Source organism: Echinococcus granulosus, assembly GCF_000524195.1.
Source record: "Echinococcus granulosus chromosome Unknown EG_S00082, whole genome shotgun sequence".
Lineage (NCBI taxonomy): Eukaryota > Metazoa > Platyhelminthes > Cestoda > Cyclophyllidea > Taeniidae > Echinococcus > Echinococcus granulosus.
Window position 1 is genome coordinate 6,132 of NW_020170462.1, and position 1,966 is coordinate 8,097.

A 1,966-nucleotide genomic window follows, 5' to 3' on the forward strand; every position below is an offset into this window, starting at 1 on the left:
CGAAAATCATAAAAGGGACTGCATTGCATCGACCCATTCTATCCGCTTACGTATCATGGAAGACCAACGTGGCAGTTCTTTTTCTCTTTTCATAAAAAATCAAAACTCCTATCCTGAGGTAAAGTTTGCCTTGCATTATTGTATTAGGTACCGCTACGCTATTGTCGTACACATGTGCATGCACATATTACTCAAAAGAAAAGTAAAATATGCAAATTCGCTGCCAAATTTATTAAAAATGAAGGCAAAATTAAAATTCGCGTCACTTTAGTTTTTTATTTAAAGATTTGCGAAATAATAAAATACTTTAATTTTGATGCAAATAAAATATTGCGCCTATTAGCACGGCATGCGCGAAAGGTGCGCTTCACAGCCTGACCCGTCTGTTCCTCTATTTCAAGAGTACCTCAGTCTGGACAGAACTTGATCCGAGTAAACCTTCTCACCCCTCAGTTGAGTTAGGATCTGAGTTATCTTTCAGCCCGCTATACAGCGATTGGGAGAGTGAAGGCCGGCGTCATAGTTGACGTGAGCATTCCCCGCATTCTTCGTGGGTGGTAGAATTATGGAGGGTTTATGCCGTCGAATGTTATATTTTAACATGAAGCAATTCAGCACGAACCACTCATTCTGGTTTTGCTCCCTCACACGCGCCAAAATAGACCGTGGCACAGGAACGAAGGTAAAATGTCTAGTTTTCTTCACAAAATGAGGGCTCGCTATCGGGAGCTCAACTTGTTGCTTTTGCGGAAGTCCGACGCGTCCAATTCTTTCTTGGACAAATTTTCATTGTATCAGGACAGAGTGTACACATTCGTCAAAGGCGAGAGAGGAAAAAATCCGCCCAAGTTGGTTATTCAGATGACCATTTTGCACTGTCAAGCTTTTTATAGCCCAGCCAACAGTTCTATTTCAACCCTAATTCTTTCCCTACCGACTATTAAGAGACCAATTCTTAAGCAGAAAGACTTACAAATTTGAAACCATGTCACGCAAAAGAGTATACATACATGCTAAAAATGAAGAGATCATTCGACTAGGCCTCATCATCGGAGACCACGACAGTGGGTCGAGTGAGACCTGCTGCTTTGCGCGCCAGGAAACGCTGTCGAGCGGCCTCCACCTCCTCCTCGGTGGTTTTGCGTGGTTTTGTGTGGATAAAACCTGGGGTTGGTGGTAATTTCGGTGCTGATGGTGAAGCATCTATTTTGGAAACCGCTCCATCCTTCAATGATGGCGCTTCAGTTGGACTTCTATCTCGTCTCCCTTTCCCTTCACCTTTCCTCCCTCCATTCTCTCGACGTCTCCGGTCGTCATGATGACGTGAATGATGGGAATGATTTAGAAATTTAACACTGTGCTCAAGGTATCAGTAATGCTGACATATGCAAAGATCGGTAATTTTATGCAAGTCGTAATTAGTTTCCTTGAGAGGTCACTTTTATTGTAAGCAGACTCACCTCATGTTAATCATTATCTATGTCCACTGTTGTTCCACCTAGTTCCTTGTGAATGAGCCTAAGAAGTCGTGTGAGTGAAGCAGAATGGGGCAAACTGTTCTGTTCAACCTAATTTAATGCTATTAAAATAGAATGACCGTATTTGCCTTTGTTCAATCTGTGATTGATGTTTTACTTTCTTCTTGCATTCCAGTGATGTACCATATGACATTAGAGCCTTACACGTAGAACCACAATCCAATCAGTTGGATCAGCCATCTGCCACCTGTGACGCTTTTTGGTCTAGAAAGTGCGTTGTTCATTTTATTTTCTTGATTTTGTCCTACTGGTAATTACATTTAGTTATGCCTTTCTTGCCAACCATGTCTAGTACAGAACGTCATTACAACTAGCTTCTCATCAAGTACTGAAAATGAGCCATTCATATATCGTCAAATATGGACAATTTTCTGCCAGATTTTGCAATATTACCACCAGAATTCTAAATCCGACCCAAATATTCTTTA

The 1,966-nt window shown here is 41.5% G+C and overlaps 1 protein-coding gene across 1 annotated transcript; it reads right to left on the bottom strand. All coding sequences in view use genetic code 11, as the record gives it.

Annotated features, from left to right (window-relative positions):
• Positions 1-1,036: 1,036 nt before the first annotated feature.
• Positions 1,037-1,317, bottom strand: EGR_07595 (hypothetical protein; the record flags this gene model as incomplete). Its single annotated transcript, XM_024496844.1, has 2 exons — positions 1,037-1,225; positions 1,279-1,317. 2 exons carry the CDS (start codon positions 1,315-1,317, stop codon positions 1,037-1,039), a joined length of 228 nt encoding a protein of 75 aa, XP_024348700.1.
• Between the last annotated feature and the right edge of the window lie 649 nt (positions 1,318-1,966).